This window comes from Macaca nemestrina, chromosome 7 (genome assembly GCF_043159975.1).
Source record: "Macaca nemestrina isolate mMacNem1 chromosome 7, mMacNem.hap1, whole genome shotgun sequence".
In the NCBI taxonomy this organism is placed as follows: Eukaryota; Metazoa; Chordata; class Mammalia; order Primates; family Cercopithecidae; genus Macaca; species Macaca nemestrina.
The window spans coordinates 90,715,010-90,732,252 of NC_092131.1; the positions used below are offsets into that span (position 1 = coordinate 90,715,010).

A 17,243-nucleotide genomic window follows, 5' to 3' on the forward strand; every position below is an offset into this window, starting at 1 on the left:
AGGTAAAAATGGTTAGTGTATGCTCTTGTTGGAAAAGAGGAAACCAAGGTACAGAAACATTCTAGTTTAAACACTGCGTAATAAAAATGCTGTTTTCTTTAACTTTTCTTCAAGAAGACAGATTGTACTTTTTTTGTTGCTTGCCAGTAATGATATTTAAGATAATATTATTGTATCTTTTCTTTCAATAATTTCCTGGGCTTTATTAGGAGAAAAAGTATTTGTTTTATTATTGAAAATTCATAAGCGCTTTGGTTGTGATGAAATTCTCTCATCTGTTTGGTGTTTCAGGATTTTATATTGCACGCTGATCTTGCCTATGTATTACCTCGAGCCTTTCTTTTCATACATCTTCCTCAACCTACAGCTCATGATCTTGCAGGTCCTTCACCTTTACTGGGGTTATTACATCTTGAAGATGCTCAACAGATGTATATTCATGAAGGTAAGGACTGTCCAAATGTTATTGCTCTTAATGTCATTACCAGGTTAATGGTGAGGCCCAGACTGTTGAATGTTCAAGTTAATTCATGGTTTTAACCAGAATTCTTTTTTTCTTGATTTGATTATTTTTGATTAAAATTTTGGTAAAATAGAGCTAGATTTTTCATAAGTAGGTCTTTAAGGTGCTTTAAAGAAATTGCTTTTATTAGAACATGTTATTTTTGACATTTAGAAAATGTCAAAAATTCAAAAATTCTAAAAATTGCTGCTTGTTTTTATGCTTGAAGAAAATTTTTAAACTTTTGTTTATTGATATGTAATATTCGTGCATAGTTATGTGATATTTTGTACATGCATAGAATGTGTAGTCAGGACATTTGGGGTATCCATCATCTTGAGTATTTATCATCTCTTAGTGTTGGGAACATTTCAAGTCCTCTCTTACAGCTATTTTGAAATATACAGTGTATTGTTGTTAACTATAGTCACCTGCTAACTGAACATTGGAATTTGTTCCTTTTATCTAACTCTAAGTTTTTACCTATTACCCAGCCTTTCTTCATCTTCCTCCAACCCCACCAACACACCCTTCCCAACCTGGTGTCTATCATTCTACTCTTTGATATATTGTTTTTTGTTTGTTTGTTTGTTTTCTTTGCATGAATTTCCAGTAGTGAGATTGCTGGGTCATATGGCAGTTCTACATTTAGGTTTTGAGAAATCTACATTCTGTTTTCCATAGAGATTGTGCTAATTTACATTCCCACAAACAGTATATAAGAGTTCCCTCTCCTTTACATTCTCACCAGTGTCTGTCAATCACTTTTTGCCCTTTTAATAATAGCAGTTTTAACTGGGTGAGATGATATCTCATTGTGGTTTTGACTTGCATATTTCCCTGATGGTTAGTGATGTTGAGCATTTTTTCATATGCCTGTTGGCCAGTGTATGTTTTTTCTTCAGAAATATTTATTCACATCCTTTGCCCCTTTTTAATGGAATTACTATTATTATTATTTGTTGTTGTTTTACTGTTGAGCTGTTTGTGTTCCCTGTATATTCTGGATATTAGTCCATTATCAGACGAATAATTTGCAAATATTTTCTCCCATTCAACAGTTTGTCTTTTCACTATGTTGATTGTTTCCTTTGCTGCACAGAAGCTTCTTAGTTTAATATAGTCCCATGTGTCTATTTCGGTTTTTGTTGCCTGTGCTTTTGAGGTCTTAGCCATTGAATCTTTGTCTAGACCAATGTCCTGAAGTATTTCCCTGAAGTACTTCCCTTATGTATTCTTCAAGTAGTTTGATATTTTAGGGTCTTATATTTAAGTCTGTAATCTATATTGAGTTGATTTTTGTATATGATGAGAGATAGAGATCTAATTTCAATCTTCTGCATGTGGATATCCAATTTTCTACACACTATTTATTGAAGAAGGTGTCCTTTCCCCCAATGTATGTATTTTTTTTTTTTTATTTCTGTGAAAAATGGCATTGGTATCTTTTTTTTTTTTTTTTTTTTTTTTGACAATGTCTTGCTCTGTCTTCAAGGTTAGAGTGCAGGGACATGATTATGACTCACTGCTGCCTCAACCTCCCAGGCTCAAGCAATCCTCCCACTTCAGCCACTCAAGTAGCTAGGACTACAGACACATGCCACCACACTTTGCTAATTTTTAAAATTTTTTGTAGAAATGGGGTCTCTATGTTTTCCAGGATAGTCTCAAACTCTTGGGCTCATGCGATTCTCTTGCCTTGGTCTCCCAAAGTGCTGGAATTACAGGTGTAAGGCACTATGCCTGGCCAACATTGCTATCTTGGTAGAGATTGAATTGAATCTGTAGATTGCTTTGAGCAGTCTGGTCATTTTAATATTAACTTTTCTAATCCATGAGCATGAGCTGTCTTTCCATTTGTTTGTGTCCTCTTCAATTTTTAAAAATCAATGTTTTGTAGTTTTCCTTGTAGAGGTCTTTGACCTCCTTGGTTAAATTTATTCCTAGGTATTTTTGTAGTTATTGTAAATGAGATTGCCTTATTGAGTTCTTTTTCAGTTAGTGTGTTGTTCATATATAGACACACTATTTTTTTTATGTTGAATTTGTATCCTGTCACTTTACTGAATTTATTTATCAGATCTAAGACTTTTTTGGTTCTTTAGGTTTTTCTGGATATAAGACCATGATACCTGCAAAGAGGGACAATTTGACATCCTCTTTTCTAATTTGGATGCCTTTTATTTTTGTCTCTTGCCTGATTGCTCTGACTTTGATGTCCAGTACTACGTCGAATAGGTGTAGTAAAGTGAGCATCTTTGTCTTGTTCCAGTTTTTAAAGGAAAGGCTTTCAGCTTTTCACCATTTAGTATGATGTTAGCTATGAATTTGTCATATATGCCCTTCATTATGTTCAGGTATGTTCCCTCTGTGACTAGTTTGTTGAGAGTTTTTATCATAAAAGGATGCTGAATTTTATCAAATGCTTTTTCTGTGTCTATTGAGATGATCATATAAATTGTATTATACATTCTGTCTATGTACTGTGTCACATTTATTGATTTGTTTATGTTGAATCAACCTTGCATCCCTGGGATGAATCCCACTTGGTATTGGTATGTTACCTTTTTGATGTACTGTTGGATTTGGCTTGCTAGAATTTTGTCGAGAATTTTTGTATCTATGTTAATCAGGGATATTGGCCTGTCGTATTTTTTTTGTTGTTGGGTCCTTGTCTGGTTTTGATATCAAGGTAATGCTGGCCTTGTAGAATGAGTTAGGGAGAATTCCCTTCACTTCAGTTTTTTTTTTTTTTTTTTTTTTTTTTTTAGTAGTTTAAGGAGAATTGCTGTAAATTCTTCTCTGTAAGTTTGGTAGAATTTAGCAATAAAGCTATCTGGACCTGGACTTTTCTTTGTTGAAAGACTTTTTGTTACTGATCCAATCTCTTTACTTTTTACTGGTCTGTTCAGGTTTTCTGTTTCTTCCTCAATCAGTCTTGGGACATTGTATGTGTTTATGAATTTAACCATTTCCTCTAGGTTTTCCAGTTTGTTAGTGTATAGTTATTCACTATAGTTTCTGATAATCTTTTGTATTTCTGTGGTATCAGTTGTAATGTGTCTTTTTTGTTTCTGATTTTCTTTATTTTGATCTTTTCTCCTTTTTTCTTGGTCAGTCTAGCTAGCAATCTATTTTATTTATCTTTTCAAAAAACCAACTTCTAATTTTGTTGATTCTTTGTAATTATTTTCAGTCTCTTTCATTTAGATTTGTTCTGATCTTTATTATTTCTTTCCTTCTACTAATTTCCCATTTGGCTTGTTCTTGCTTTCCTAGTTCATTGAGGTTCATCACTAGATTTTTATATGACATCTTTCTACTTTTTTGATGTAGAAGTTTATTGCTATAAACTTCCCTCTTAGCACTGTTTTTGGTTTATCTCATAGGTTTTGATATGTTGTGTTTTGATTTTCACTTGTTTCAAGAAATATTTTGATTTCCCTCTTAATTTCTTTCTTGACCTAGTGGTCGTTTGGGAGCATGTTGTTTAATTTCCATGTATTCATACAGTTTTCAAAGTTTCTCTTATTGATTTAATAAGTGGGTCATTTAATTGTTGATTTAATAAGTGGGTCATTTTTAAATCCATTCAGCCAGTCTATATCTTTTAAATGGAAAGTTTAATCTGTTTACATTCAAGGTTAGTATTAATATGTGAGGGGTTATTTCTGTCATTTTATTAATTAATTTCTAGTTTTTCTGTATATCCTTTGTTTCTTTCTTTCTCTCTTATTGTTTATCATTGTGGTTTGGTGGTTTTCTGCAGTGGTAACATTTGAGTCCTTTCTCTTCTTTATCTAATCCATTGTGGTCTAAAAAGACACTACATTTAATTTCAGTTTTTAAAAATTTGTTGAGACATGTTTTGTGTCCTAACATATGGTCTATCCTGGAGAATGTCCCATGTGCTGATGAGAAGAATGTGTATTCTGTAGCCACTGGATGAAATGTTCTGTAACAGTCTGTTAGGTCCATTTTGCATAAAGTGCAGTTTAAATCCAATGTTTCTTTGTAAATATTTTGTCTAGATGGTCCATCTAGTAGGGTGATAGTAGGGTGTTGAAGTCTGCAACTATTATTGTATTGGGCTTCATCTATCTCACTAGTAATATTTGCTTTATATGTCTGAGTGCTCTATTGTTGGCTACATATATATTTAGAATTGTATTTCTTGCTGAGTTGATCTCTTTATCATTTTATAATTGACTTTTTTGTCTATTTTTACTGTTTTTCTGAATTAAAGTCTGTTTTGTCTGATATAAGTATAGGTGTTTCTGCTTGCTTTTGGTTTCCACTTGCAGGAGTAACTTTTTACATTCCTTTACTTTTAGTCTATATGTTTTGTTTTGTTTTGGTTTTCTGTTTGTTTTGTTTTTTTGTTTTTTTTGAGACAGAGTCTTGCTGTCACCCAGGCTAGAATGCAGTGGCACGATCTCGGCTCACTGCAAGTTCCGTCTCCCAGGTTCACACCATTCTCCCATCTCAGCCTCCCTAGAGCTGGAACTACAGGTGCCCACCACCACACCTGGCTAATCTTGTTTTTGTACTTTTAGTAGAGACAGGGTTTCACCGTGTTAGCCAGGATGGTCTTGATCTCCTGAACTTGTGATCTTCCCACTTTGGCCTCCCAAAGTGCTGGGATTACAGGCATGAGCCACCGTGCCTGGCCTAGTCTATATGTGTTTTTACAGGTGAAATGAGCTTCTTGTAGGCAGCATATAGTGGGTCATTTTTAAATCCATTCAGCCAGTTTATATCTTTTAAGTAGAAAGTTTAATCTGTTTACATTCAAGGTTAGTATTAATATGTGAGGGGTTATTTCTGTCATTTTATTAATTAATTTCTAGTTGTTCTGTATATCCTTTGTTTCTTTCTTTCTCTCTTATTGTTTATCATTGTGGTTTGGTGGTTTTCTGCAGTGGTAACATTTGAATCCTTTCTCTTATTTATTTATGTCTTTGTTCTACCAGTATGTTTTATACTTTTCTATGTTTTCATGCTGGTAGATATGATTCTTTCACTTCTGGATGTAGAATTGCCTGAAGCATTTCTTGTAGGGCCAGTGTAGTTGTGATGAATTCCCTTAGCTTTTGCTTATCTGGAAAATACTTTATTTCTCCTACATTTATAAAAGATAATTTTTCTGGGTATGGAATTCTTGGCTGACAGGTTTTTTTCCCCCCTTTTTCAGGAGTATGACCATATCATCCCATTTTCCCCTGGTCTGTAAGGTTTCTGTTGTTAGTCTGATGGTGGTTCCGTTACAGGTGACTAGACACATTTCTGTTGCTGTTCTTAGAATACTGTCTTTGTCTTTGACTTCCAACAGTTTGACTATAATATGCAGTGAAGACCTTTTAGAATCATATCTATTTGTGAGTCTATGAACTTCTTGTATCTGGATGTCTAAATCTCTTGCAAACTTGCGAACATTTCAGCTATTATTTTATTTAACAGGTTTCTATTTTTTTATTTTATTTTCACCTCTGGAACACCAAAAGTTCAATAAGTTGTTTCTCTTACAGTGTCCCATATGTCATGTAGGCTATGTTCATTCTTTCTCATTCTTTTTTTTCTTTATTTTTATCTAATGGAGTTATTTCAAAAGACCTGTCTTCAAGTTCTGAAATTCTTTCTTCTGCTTGATCTAGTCTATTATTATTATTATTATTATTATTATTTTTTTTTTTTGAGATGGAGTCTTGCTGTGTCACCAGGCTGGAGTGCAGTGGCACAATCTTGGCTCACTGCAACTTCTGCCTGCCGAGTTCAAGAGATTCATTCCCCTGCTTCAATCTCCTGAGTAGCTGGGACTACAGGTGCATGCCACCATGCCCAGCTAATTTTTTGTATTTTAGTAAAGACAGAGTTTCACCATGTTGGCCAGAATCGTTTTGGTCTCCTGACCTCGTGATCTGCCCACCTCAGCCTCCCAAAGTGCTGGGATTGCGGGTGTGAGCCACTGCGCCTGGCCGATCTATTCTATTTTTAAAGCATTTGAATGTATTTTGTATTTCATTCAATGAATTCTTTACTTCCAGAATTTCTGTTTGGTTCTTTTTTTATGATATCTATCTCTTTGGTAAACTTCTCATTCATATTATGAATTGTTTTCTGATTTCCTTGTATTGTTTATCTGTGTTCTCTTATATCTCACTGAGGTTCTTTAATATAATTATATTGAGTTCTTTTTCTGGGATATCTTAAGTTTGTTTGTATTGGAATCTGTTGCTGGAGAATTATTGTGTTTTTTTGGAGGTATTATATTTCCTTGCTTTTTTATGTTTCTGTGTCCTTAAATTGATATCTACACATCTGGTATAACAGTTGCTTCTTACATTTTTTTGAATTTGCTTTCATAGAGGAGGATATTTTCCTGAAGATGTACTTACAGTGGTTGTTGGTAGGGCACTTTGGTTCTGATTCTGGGTGCATGCAATAGTGTAGTCATTACATGATTTTTTTTGCCTATAAACAACCTCAGTGGTGTCTGTGAATTTTTCATTGGCTTAGGGTGCAGTTAGTGGAGACTTTGGTGAAGTTTTGCTGGGGATGGGAATGCCAAGTGGTCTAGTCCTTGGGCCCCAGTGGTGGCAGTAGTGGGCCAAATGGTCCTATCCTTGGGCAGTAGTGTTAGCAGCTCCAGGCAGGCTGATTCTTAGGTCTTCAGATAGATTTCCCAGGTGCCAACAGTGGCACTGATGGGGCAGGAGGTAGGTCAGCCTCTGGGCCCCTGGGCAGAAGCTGTGGCATGGGCAATGGCAGTAGCAGTCACTCAACAATCCTCTGGCTCCCAAGTGGTCTGCACTGGTGTTGGCAGTGGCTGCAATGGGCTAGGAAGGCCAGTCCCCAGGCCTGCAGGTGGCATGTGCAGGTGAGTACTAGCTGTGGTGATAGCAGCAGGTTAGGTGGGCACATCCTCAGGCCCCTGGGAGGAGTGCTCAGGCACCAATCATTGTGAACATAGCCAGTTGATTTCTGGGCCTTCCAATGGTATACTTGGGCGGTAGGTGGAGGGAGTGTGGAACCAGGCCAGGCAAACCTATCCTCAGGCCCCGCTGTGGTACACGCATGTGCTGGTTGTGGTAGGCAGGGGCAGGGTGCCCTGCTACTGGAAGAGTGGGGTTGCTTTCAGTGGTAGCACCTGCAGGTAGTTGGCTAGGGAGCACATGCTTCATCCTCATGTAGCAGCTGTGGATAGGGTAACCTGTCCTCAGGACACTTGTAAATGCATGGCAACTCTACTACTAAGACAGTAGGGTCACTGCCAGTGGCTTGCACTTTGGCCCTGGTAGTGGCATCCAGCAGTGGGACACATACAAATGTGTGATGGCACACTACTGGGGGTATCAGGGCCGCTGTCAATGGTTGCTGCTTCAGCCCTGGTAGCAACAGCCAGCCACAGCAGTTCCCACACATGGGGGATGTCAGTGGGGTTCCAGGAATGTGTCGATGCAGGGACTGTTGTGCTTCAGCACAGGCTGCAGTTTGGCGGAGGCTAGGCTCTCAAAATGGCACTGTGCTGTAGCTGCTTAGGACTCGGGGGTATGTGGGACCTAGTGTGAGCTCCTTCTATGGAGTGATGCTTTTGTGTCAACTCTAGGCAGCTCTCTATGTTAGTCTTATGGCCCATGAGAGTGGAGGGGCTCTCCTGTGGCTAGGATTGCAGGAGTCCATGATAGGAATGTGGACCACTGAGATTTCTTACTTACCCTTTTCCCACATTGGTGAGTGTCTCCAGGTTCTTAGCTGAGCAGATGGTCTTGGCTTCCCTTTGCTTTCTTGCCGTAAGTGTTTCCTGTCACTTCTCTGTTAAATTCCACTCTTCTTTAAGAGGATCTGTTCAAAGTGTGATTATCTACTCGCTATTTGGTTCCTCTGTGAGGAGGCATGTACCAGATGCCTCTAGTTGTTCCCGATTGCTGCTTTTTAGAGAATTCCATAATGAGTCAAAATGTGCTCTAGTTTTGGGCAACCTTTATGATGATAATTGAATAATACTTCAGAGCCTTATGTTTATTTTTATTGAATATCCAAATTGCACATAATGCTCTCCTCTGAGCTTGCTCCCCACTACTCTCTGAAATACTGTCCATCATTTTACTATACTTTATTTCTGAAAACATCTTCTCTAAATAATAAAAAATTAATTAGCCTATTGATTCGACCTTTTAGACTATTGAAGGTTTTTTGTTGTGTTGTTTTGAATTAGGTTCTATGCTTTAATTCCAGAAAACAGTGAGGGAAAGGCAACAGAGATGAATAAGATAATCCCTGACTTTAGGGAAATAGCCCACCATCTAGTGGGGAATGTTCACCTACTGGCAACTAACTGTAGCGTACAGAATATCCTATGGTACATACAGGCTCCAGAAACTTGCTATGGAAGAAAAGATAAAAAGATAAATTAACTCAAGGGACTAGGAAATGTTTCATTGAGTGATGGAGTTTGAGTTGAGCCTTTAAAGCAACTGAAAAAGATCACATTTCTGCTTTGTCTTAAAATCATACTCTACTACTAAGTGTTGATGAAAAGAGTCAAACTCTGTAAAATATTTGAACAGATTTATCCTGAACCAAATATGAATGACCAGTGGCCCATGACATAGCCCCAGGAGATCCTGAGAACATGCCCAAGGTGGTCAGACTACAACTAGGTTTTAGACATTTTAGGGAGCTATAAGTCATCAATCAATGCATGTAAGATGTACATTGCTTTGGTCTGGAAAGGTAAGACAACTGGAAGTGGGGGGCTTCCAGGTCATAGGCAGATTCAAAGATTTTTCTGATTGGCAATTGGTTGAAAGAGTTATTAGATAACTCATTAGATAAGAGCTGAAATCAATAGAAAGGAATGTCTGTATTAAGATAAGGGGTTGTGGAGACCAAGGTTTTATCATGCAGATGAAGCCTCCAGGTAGCTGACTTCAGTGCTGTTATCAGACCTTAAAAGGTGCCAGACTGTTAATTCATTCTCTCCTGGATCAGAGGAAAGATCCAGAAAGGAAAGGCGATTCTCTGCAAAATGTAGGTTTGCTTCACAAAAGACAGTTTGGTAGGGCCATTTCAAAATATATCAAAGAAATATATTTCGGAGTAAAATACTTCAGTTTCTTTCAGGGGCTGCTGTCTGTCATGTGATGCTATACTAGAGTCAGGCTGGAACTTGGTGTCTTATTGCTACAAAAGTCAGTCTTAAGATCTCTGTTTTAATGTTACTGATGGTCAACTGTGCCTGGATTTCAAAGGAAGGAGGGTATATAATGAGGTGTGTCTGATTCTCACTTCCCATCATGGCCTGAACTAGATTTTCAGGTTTATATTGAAATGTCCTTGGCTGAGAGGGGGTCCATCAGGCAGCTGGGGGACTTAGAATTTTATTTTTGGTTTACATAAGGGAGTTTTAATTAAGGATCTGTCAAGTTGAAAGTTACAGCTGGCTCACATTTAGGTGTTCCTATCCGTGTATAATATATACAGCACTGTATTGTCAGATTGAGTGACTTGTGTTTACCAAGGATGCTGGCAGTTAGTCTAATAAGCTCAGTTTTAATCAACTCTTTGATTAATTAGTTTTCCAACTTTAGTAAATGTGTCTCAAAGATCATTGAAGAGTTGGCAAAGGAAATGGAAATTGCCATAATTGACCTCTGAGTTTTCTACCATCTCTTAGCTTCTAGATCTTGACAGAGGTATGGGAAATTAGGCCACATCTCGATTAATCTAAAAAAAAAAATGAGAAGTTTCTTCTTTAACTAAATTACTGATGACCTTGTTTTCTTGAGAGACAACTTTCCCCCTTAAAGTTGTGGTGCCAAGAAAAAAAACTTTCATTGAATGGTTCTAGTTTTTCATTGAATGGTTCTAGTTTATTAAAGTTCTAAATAGCTTTTCTATGATCTCTGAAAAAGTTGTCTTATTCTCTGAGTGATAAAGTTGAAGTAACTGAGATAAGTTAAATAAGAACTCAATCAGTTAGATAATTTGCACCTGCAGTAGTTGGTGTGATGGAAGGGTCCTGGACTGAGCCTGTAATGATTGGGTCCAGCCTTCCAAAAGCTTCTGTCCCCGTGGAGAAACGGTTCCCTTATTAACTGGTGAGAGACAATAATTACAGGCTTGGAAAGGATCCAGGGGGAGTGAAACTTGGAAAACAGAAGATACCCTAGTTTCATTGTGATTTTCCTATGTCTGATCTCTAATGGGTCATGCCAGGCCTGATTAGAAACCCAGCAGGTTGGGGAGCCATGGACAAGAATTTCTAATTTCTCATGTTGTCCTTTTGAGAAGCTGTTTCTAATTGCAGTTTGACAGGAGTTGTGGAGGCCCCCACAGCCGTAATCCTTGCAGTTTGTATTACTTCAGCTGGCTTGCATGTGTACTGTGTTTTCCACAGCAGTGGCAAAACTGGCTGTGAAGTCAACGTATTCCTCCAAAGCCATAAAGCCTCCTTTTAAAGAACACTATGTGAAGACATAGTTGCATTGCAAAGGGGAGGAGAGGGCTAGAGGCTGGAGTTAAAATCCTTAGAGGAACAACTAAAAAATCAATTTTCAACTCTATTTAATAAGCATTTAGCATTTAATGCATTTAATTGTTACTAAGGCGACAAATTCTTGGATACTTTACAAATGAAATTGCAGACGTTCATAAGCCTCCAAAAATTTCTTTTAAGTCTTGTAACAGAGATTGTGAATTTGTCCCTTCAATTCATTACACATGGAAAAGTCTCAGTAAGTAACTTTAAATATGCAAAGGATACAAAATTTGGAAAACCACCCTGTTTTGGGTAGCAGGTTACAAAATAATGTATTAATCATTTTTGGTCTCCATGAATTTTCATGGTAGACTGAAAAGAAGAAGGTGATTATACTTCTAAAAACAGCATTTTTGGTAATAGTCACATCTTATTTTTCCTAAACAATAAGGTCATTGCATTTGATGAATGAGAACCTTCCACTATTTGCTTTTGCTCTTGAATGCCTTAAAAATAAAAATATCACTATAATTTCAAAACTCTAGCATATATGGACCTGCTTAGTAGGCATCCTGCTGCTTGAGAACAAGGGTTGGCACTGAAACTTATCTAGTTCCTATAAAATGGTTGATTTTGTGATGAGCTACTAGCCCATACATTACATCAGAAAATATGACAGGCTGACACTCATCTTGTCATTTTCTTTGCTAACATGAGAAGTGCCTTGAGAGGAAATTAGAAGGAAATAGTATGCTTTTGTTTAACATTACTTAAGAGAACTTGATCATCCTTAAGCTTTTATTCTCTTCTTTCTAAATATCATCCTGGATCCTGGCCAACTCAAGCATGTCTCTGTGACATCTTGTGCTGGTGAATAGTCAAGACATGTGGGGAGAACTGTAGCATGCAGCCATGAAAGCCAGGATGGAGAAACTAGCCCCTTGGCAACCTGCCCAGCCATCTGCAACTCAACAGGCAGGATCTCTTCAGTTCATAGAATGATACTTTACATACACCGGACTGTTTTAGCTAAAGAAAGGCACACACTAATACACATGAAGAAACCGAAGCCTAGACCAAATTCACACAGTAATTTCGTGGCAAAGCCAAGAGTAGAACTTGAGTCTCTTAACTTGTAACACTTCACCCTTTAAATTATTCTTTATTTGAATTAAGGTAAAAAAAAAAAAATAACTAGAAAAACCAGAAAATTAATTTAAAATACTTGTATGGAGTTATAAAATAGTAAATATTCAAAAATTTTCAAAAGTTAAAAAATATATATGTATATACCTGCTGGGTACCCACAAAATTTTTAAAAAATGAAAGTAAATAGTGAATACAGGCCAGACACAGTGGCTTATGACTGTAATCCCAGCACTTTGGGAGGCTGAGGCAGGAGGATCACCTGAGGTTGGGAGTTCAAAACCAGTCTGACCAACATGGCGAAACCCTGTCTCTACTAAAAATACAAAAATTAGCTGGGCGTGGTGGTATGGGCCTGTAATCCCAGCCACTTGGGAGGCTGAGGTGGGAGAATTGCTTGAACCAGGGAGGTGGAGGTTGCAGTGAGTTGAGATCATGCCACTGTACTCCACTCCAGCCTGGGAGACAGAGTTAGACTCCATCTCAAAAAAAAAAAAAAAAAAAAAAGTGGGTACATAATCCAATTGATGAGTAATCAAGATCATAGATTAAAATACAGCATAAATCTTTTAACTTACTTTTGAACTTTTTTAAAGCATAAGAAAATATTTTGTTTTTCTTTCTCACATCACTTCCAAGTAAAGCAGTTAGATAGCTAAGAGTACAGGTTCCGTGTAGATTCAAACCTCAGCTCTCCCATTCACTGGCAATGTGATCTTGGGCATATTACTTCATTTGTTGCCTCAGTTTCCTCACCTGTAAAATGGGGATGATGATATTAGTGCCTGCATTGAAGGATAAAGCCCTTAGAACAGTGGGTGGCACATAGTAAGCACATTGTAAATGTTAGCTGCCATTGTCATGATCAATATGATCAATATTACTACTTTAGCAGATTCTTTCTACCAAACTACAGAGAGCCTGTGAATGAGTCATTGTCGGGCAGTTGGCTCTCAGCAAGTCTCTTCATTTTGCTCAGGCAGACAGTGCTGCAGCTGACCTTGTGAGTCCTTGACTTGCAACCAAAGGCTCCTGTGACAGTGTTCTAAGCTGTCTTCTGCCAGTTGACTTTCATGACTCATATTCCAGGTGGTCATTTTTGACACATTCTCACAGATGTCAACACGTTAGGGAAGAAACACAAAGTCTGTAACATTCAAGAAGCCTCTAAGCTATTCTGCTCGTAGGTAAGAAGGAATGTAAAACTGCACTTTGCTGAACAATAATTTATAAAAATACCACAAAGACTGATTGTTGAAATAAAGTATGTTAGAACTGCTATCAATTTAGGCCGGACATGGTGGCTCACGCCTGTAATCCCAGCACTTTGGGAGGCCGAGGCGGGCAGATCACGAGGTCAGGAGATCAAGACCATTCTGGCTAACATGGTGAAACCCCATCTCTACTAAAAATCTAAAAACATTAGCCGGGTGTGATGGAGGGCGCCTGAAGTCCCAGCTTCTCGGGAGGCTGAGGCAGGAGAATGGCATGAACCCGGGAGGCGGAGCTTGCAGTGAGCCGAGATTACACCACTGTACTCCAAACTGGGTGACAAAGTGAGACTCTGTCTAGAAAAAAAAAGAAATACCATCAACTTATATTTTTATATTTCTGAATATTTGTACGAATTAACTAGCTTGGAAATTTATTCAAGGAACAGCATAATTTGTAAACTTGTAATGGTAAAAATAACTGTACTGAGTTGCTTGGCTTCAAGAATTTCAAATCTGAATGTTCTTCTACACTATATATTCAGCTCAACAACAAAATGGAATTCCTATAGAATTTTAGAACTGGAAGACATCAATGGAAGAGACCACTGATGTCTACCAAGACACCATTAATGTCTACCAAGACACTGTGGCTCCTCTCTGCAAGGCCTTGCTATTGTATTGCAGTTTGCCATGCATGTCCACATATGTGAATTCCTACTGACCTTGAGTCTCCTGGTGACTCTGTGGAGCAGCTTGTGTCATCCCTCTTTTATGAGGAAGAGAATGAGGGCAAATGAAGAAGTTACATGACTTGCCTAATGTCACACAGCAGCAGGATTCACCCCCATGAAGCCTGACGCTTCAGAGCCCATGTTGCTAATACTGGGCTCTTCTACTTCCCTAGAGGTTTTTTTTCTTTTTTTTTTTGAGACACAGTCTAGTTCTGTCACCCAGGCTGGAACACAGTGGCATGATCTCGGCTCACTGCAACCTCCGCCTCCTGGGTTCAAGCTATTTTTCTGCCTCAGCCTCCCAAGTAGCTGGGATTATACGTGCCCACCACCACACCCAGCTAGTTTTTGTATTTTTAGTAGAGACAGGGTTTCACTGTGTTGGACAGGCTGGTCTCGAATTCCTGACCTCGTGATCCCACCCACCTCGGCCTCCACAGAGGTTTTGTATTTGTGAACATACGTCCTCAAAACATAACTGATAGGTATTAATATTTCCTGAGTGTGTATTTAGTGTGGCTTATGCTCAGCTTTCACGAATTTCTTTCTTTTCCTTTTTCTTTTTTTTTTTTAACTTTTTGAGACAGAGTCTTGCTATGTCGCCCAGGCTGGAGTGCAGTGGTGCGATCTTGGCTCACTGCAACCTCTGCCTCAAGTGATTCTCCTGCCTTAGCCTCCCAAGTAGCTGGGATTACAGGCATGCACCACCATACCTGACCAATTTTTGTATTTTTAGCAGAGATGGGGTTTTACCATGTTGGCCAGGCTGGTCCCAAACTCCTGAGTTCAAGTGATCCGGCTACCTCAGCCTCCCAAGGTGCTAGGATTACAGGCTTGAGTCACTGCACCTGGCCTCTCACGAATTTCATAACGGTATCTTCTACCTTGCTCAGTGTTTGTTATCATCACTTTACAAGTAATTGAATTAATTACTTTACAAGTAATTGGTTAACAAGTAACCAATGAATTAATCAATGAATTAATTTCATAGAGGGCACTCTAGAAAAATCTCATTAATGGTATCCCCATTAGGGGATTTTTCTACCTTAAAACAATCATAAGCCTGAGTTTTTATAAAGGGTAGAGTTGTTTATAAGAAGTTGAAGTTGAATAGGTAACCATCTGCATGGCTCAAAGGTAATAAAAGCAAGAAAATGTTCTATGAGTGGGAAGCATGGCTGATGGATAAACTGGCCTCTTCCCAGGTCTCCTGACCCCATAGAAGTACTGTGGCTTTGTCCTTGACTGGGAGGTCCCCAGGTTAGATCCACAGGTACAACACAGGCACCCAGATGAGAGCTCAGAAGAGGACCCAACCACGCATTCGCACTCTGAGATGGAAGCAGCACCAAACTGAAAAGGGGTTCCTCTGCTAGTTTGGGAAGTGGAGGCCACCACACTTCTGAGGGTTGTGCAAAACAGTGACCTAGTTTTCAGTTATCTTTTTTCCACCCCAGGATAACATTGTTCAGATATTTCCTTTTTTTTTTCCTTTTCTTGGGGTGGTCTCACTCTGTCACCCAAGCTGGAGTGCAGTGGCACCATCTCCACTCACTACAACCTCTGCCTCCTGGGCTCAAGTGATCCTCCCACCTCAACCTCCCAAGTAGCTGGGAACACAGGTGTGTGCCGCCTTACCTGGCTCTCAAAGTGCTGGGATTCCAGGTGTGAGCCACCGCGCCCGGCCCAGACGTTTTCTTATACTGGGATGTTCGATATCTTTTTCAAGCTTTTTGGAGAGTCTTCTGTCTTTTTTTCCTATCATTAAAAAGTCAGGAGCCTGGGTGGGGTGGCTCACGCCTATAATCCTAGCACTTTGGGAGGCTGAGGCGGGCAGATCACGAGGTCAAGAAATTGAGACAATCCTGGCTAACACAGTGAAACCCCGTCTCTACTAAAAATACAAAAAGAAATTAGCTGGGCTTGGTGGCAGGCGCCTATAGTCCCAGCTACTTGGGAGACTGAGGCAGGAGAATGGCATGAACGCGGGAGGCGGAGCTTGCAGCGAGCTGAGATCACACCACTGCACTCCAGCCTGGGCAACAGAGCGAGACTCCATCTCAAAAAAAAAAAAGTCAGGAAACAACAGATGCTGCTTCCTATAAGATTGTTATGATTACCACATTTAGATGTTGCAGTGTCTCTCTCTGTTGCTGATGACAACAGTGCGTCTTTTTAGCTCTTAATTTTAGGCAAACTGACCTCTGATGGAAAAGAGTATACTAGGGTGTTTAAATAAGCAAAACAATCTCTTTTTTTTGTACTTTTAGAATCCCCTATAGCTGGTGTCCTATCATTATGATTATGCAAAACTGGTCTGTTAGCATTATTAAAAACTTTTGTCTTGTTAGCATCTTATTTTATTTATTTATTTATTTTACTTTAAGCTCTGGGATACATGTGCAGGACATGTAGGTTTGTTACATATGTATACATGTGCCATGGTGGTTTGCTGCACCTATCAACCCGTCATCTAGTTTTTAAGCCTTGCATGCATTAGATATTTGTCCTAATGATCTTCCTCTCATTTCCCCGCAGCCCCTGACAGGCCTTGGTGTGTGATGTTCCCCTCCCTGTGTCCATGTGTTCTTGTTGTTCAACTTCCACTTATGAGTGAGAATATGCAGTGTTTGATTTTCTGTTCTTGTGTTAGTTTGCTATGAATGATGGTTTCCAGCTTCATCCATGTCCCAGCAAAGGACATGAACTCATTCTTTTTTATGGCTGCATAGTATTCCATGGTGTATATGTACCACATTTTCTTTATCCAGTCTATCATTGATGGACATTTGGGTTGGTTCCAAGTCTTTGCTATTGTGAATAGTGCTACAATAAACATATGTGTGCATGTGTCTTTATAGTAGAATTATTTATAATCCTTTGGGTATATACCCAGTAATGGGATTGGTGGGTCAAATGGTATTTCTGGTTCTAGATCCTTGAGAAATTTGCCACACTGTCCTCCACAATGGTTGAACTAATTTACACTCCCACCAGCAGTGTAAAAGCATTATTTCTCTACAGCCTTGCCAGCATCTGTTGTTTCCTGACTTTTTAATGATCACCATTCTAACTGGCGTGAGATGCTAGCTCATTGTGGTTTTGATTGCATTTCTCTCATGACCAGTAATGATGAGCTCTTTTTCATGTTTGCTGGCCACACAAATGTC

The 17,243-nt window shown here is 38.8% G+C and overlaps 1 protein-coding gene across 5 annotated transcripts in view; it reads left to right on the plus strand.

The window, feature by feature from the left end:
- Positions 1 to 17,243, plus strand: part of LOC105499260 (ceramide synthase 3) — a 133,250-nt gene that overhangs the window by 88,563 nt on the left and 27,444 nt on the right. For all 5 annotated transcript variants that reach the window (XM_011771776.2, XM_011771778.2, XM_011771779.2 and 2 more), the window contains one exon: positions 292 to 445. In XM_011771776.2, coding sequence (XP_011770078.1) covers positions 292 to 445 — 154 coding nt within the window. The remainder of the gene's footprint in view (positions 1 to 291; positions 446 to 17,243) is intronic.